The sequence below is a fragment of the Glycine max genome, chromosome 5, assembly GCF_000004515.6.
Source record: "Glycine max cultivar Williams 82 chromosome 5, Glycine_max_v4.0, whole genome shotgun sequence".
Lineage (NCBI taxonomy): Eukaryota > Viridiplantae > Streptophyta > Magnoliopsida > Fabales > Fabaceae > Glycine > Glycine max.
The window spans coordinates 27,858,843-27,861,908 of NC_038241.2; the positions used below are offsets into that span (position 1 = coordinate 27,858,843).

Genomic DNA, 3,066 nt, shown 5'->3' on the forward strand with positions numbered 1-3,066 from the left:
ATGGATAATACGACACTATCCGTATCTCACATGAAATGTGCATGTGCATCCCATCCCACATGATAACTGTGGATGTGCATCTGGGACCGAACCCGAAGGGGGGAATTGAAGAGAGTGTAAAGGTAATGATTACGAATGGGGGAGATGATGTGAAGGGAAGTTTTTTTTGTTTTTGGTTTTTGAAATTTAAATTAAAAAAATATATAAAATGATTAAATTAAATTAAGAGGAAAACAAAAAGACTCCACAGTACTGCGCAGCCGTAGCCGCCATTTCCTCTTGCCTTTCCGCGGATTATTGCTTTTTTAAAATTCATTTATTTCCTTTTATTATTATTTAAAATTAAACCCAGGATTAAAATTAGAGGAAGTGGTGCGGGGAGAGAGTGAGTGTGATTAAAAAAACGACAAAAGAAAAAGCTGAAAAGATCGATCAGGTATTTAAAGCCCCATTAGAGAGGATATGGATTTGTGGATGAAGCAAGCAAGGCCTGAGACGAGAAGGCATCATATTCATAGGCATTACTCATCATTAGGCTCTAGCACTACTCTATCTATATCCGTTTGTTCCTTCCTTTTTTCCCTCTTTTTTTTTTTTACTATTATTTTATTTTTCCTAATTGGTGCGCTAGCGACAGTGATCACGTCATCATGAGAGTTACTCTACTTAATGTAACATCCATTGCAGACTCTGGTTTTATGGAAGGCTTCCCAAGTTTTAAGCTTAGGTTACATACTCCATCTCGAAAAAGCTGCTGCAATTTTTGCTCACTCTGATAAGCTTTATCGCCCCGGTCCCCTCTATATAAAGGAAAGCTTCACCTACGCAATTCCCTCACGCCACTCTCTCCTATTTTCATCCATAGATTTTGATATCATTATTGTTGTTATGGGAGAGTTTGAGTTTGCTCCAACGGTGCTTGTGAGTGTGAGAGAGTTCGACCCAAATAACGACAGAGAGGGAGTGGAAGCCGTTGAAAGAATATGTGAGGTTGGACCCAATGGAAAGCTTTCCCTCTTCACCGACCTCCATGGTGACCCAATTTGCAGGGTCCGCAACTCACCTACTTTCCTCATGCTGGTATAAATAATCAACGTCTTTTCTTTTCTTTTTTTTTTCTCCTTCTTTTCTATCATCACCAGTAAACAACAACAGTATTTCTCACCAACTTTTTTAACTCATACAAATAAATCAAGCAACTAGCAATCATATATTATTATTATTATATAAAAATTCTTCATCCTTAAATTTGTCCTTTTCAGATAGCCGAAATTGGGCAAGAGACAGTAGGAATGATAAGAGGTTGCATCAAAACCGTTACTTGCGGAAAAAAGCTCCATAGGCAAGGAAAAAGCAACACGGAAACCGAACCAAAACAAGTCCCTATTTACACAAAACTCGCATACATATTAGGCCTCCGTGTTTCTCCACATCACAGGTACTTCTTTCTTTTCTTTGTTTTTTTCTTTCTTCACTCCTTTACTCTTTTAAGAGTGAGTTTTAATTTTGTGTGTGCGCCTGCAGGAGAATGGGAATAGGTTTTAAGCTTGTACAGAGTATGGAGGAATGGTTCAGGGATAACGGAGCGGAATACGCGTACATGGCTACGGAGAAAGACAACGTGGCATCGGTTAAGTTGTTCACGGACAAATGCGGGTATTCAAAGTTCCGTACACCGTGCATTCTCGCGAACCCCGTTTTTGCTCACCACGTGAGAATCTCTAACAAAGTCACAATCATTGAGCTCTCACCGAATGACGCCGAATTGCTCTACCGCAGCAAGCTCGCCACGACGGAGTTCTTCCCGCGCGACGTGGACTCCGTGCTCGGCAACAGGCTTAGCCTGGGCACCTTCCTCGCCGTCCCGCGTGTTGGCTCGTACCAGCCCGACACGTGGTCCGGCTCGGCCCGGTTTTTATTGGACCCACCACCTTCTTGGGCCATTCTCAGCGTGTGGAACTGCAAGGATGTGTTCACGCTCGAGGTGAAAGGCGTGTCGCGCGTGAAGAAGACGCTTGCCAAGACCACTCGCGTCCTCGATCGCGTCTTTCCCTGGCTGCGCTTGCCGTCAGTCCCCAATTTCTTTGAGCCCTTCGGGTTTCTTTTTTTGTATGGGCTTGGTGGGGAGGGCCCGCAGGCCCAGCAGATGTTACGGGCTTTGTGCGGGTTTGCCCATAACTTAGCTAAGGATCGTGGCTGCGAGGTCGTGGCCACCGAAGTTTCAAGCCAAGAACCCTTACGGTGTGCCATCCCGCACTGGAAGATGCTCTCATGTGAAGAAGATCTGTGGTGCATTAAGAGATTAGGAGAAGATTACAGTGATGGCTCTCTTGGTGATTGGACAAAATCGCCTCCAGGATTCTCAATTTTTGTTGATCCAAGAGAGGTTTAATTTTAGTTTGTAACAATAATTAGGAAATCAGTAATTAGAAAAGAAAAGAAAAGAAAAAAAGTCTTTTTTTTAGTTTTAGAATTTTTGTAAAGATAGAAGGAATATCCTTTTGTTTTGTAAGAATTTTGTAAATAGAAAAATGAATTTGACTTTCTAGCTAGATTACTTTTTGCCTATAACAATGTTGGGTTTGGAAATGCGAATTATGCAGCGTTCGGTACAAGATGTGAGTGAATATTGAAAAAAAAAATTGAGTGAGTTTGTTGTGTTGTGGGAGAATGAGGTCATGTGTGAATCCAAATATCCCTTTGGGATTGTGCATGTCGTGAGTGAAGCTTTTCTTAAAGGAGAGAACCCAATTACTTTTGTTAGACTATGTCCTTGATAATAATATGCCAAGGGTGGGGACCTTAAACTTTTGTTTTATTGGGTTCCTAGTATCTTTCTTATTGAGGGTAGTGGGAATCAAATGGTGCCCATTAGGTGCGAGTCTAAGGCTCCTAATATAGGCAGTTAGCCTTTCTTCACGCTATCTTAACACACACATACCCATCGGGGGAAGACATTAGTTGGACATAATATAGATGCATCATGGGACAGACACTGTCTCTCTCTCGTATGTACCTATGAAAGTTCCAGGTGCTTCATTCATTAGTTACTCATTTTCTTAGAGA

General features: G+C 41.8%; 1 protein-coding gene across 1 annotated transcript; it reads left to right on the forward strand.

Moving 5' to 3' along the window:
- The first annotated feature begins 475 nt into the window (after positions 1-475).
- On the forward strand, positions 476-2,434 carry LOC100775317 (probable N-acetyltransferase HLS1). The gene is made up of 3 exons (XM_014775596.3): positions 476-1,080; positions 1,263-1,438; positions 1,525-2,434. Exons 1-3 carry the CDS (start codon positions 889-891, stop codon positions 2,390-2,392), a joined length of 1,236 nt encoding a protein of 411 aa, XP_014631082.1. The 5' UTR covers positions 476-888; the 3' UTR covers positions 2,393-2,434.
- The last annotated feature ends 632 nt before the right edge of the window (positions 2,435-3,066 follow it).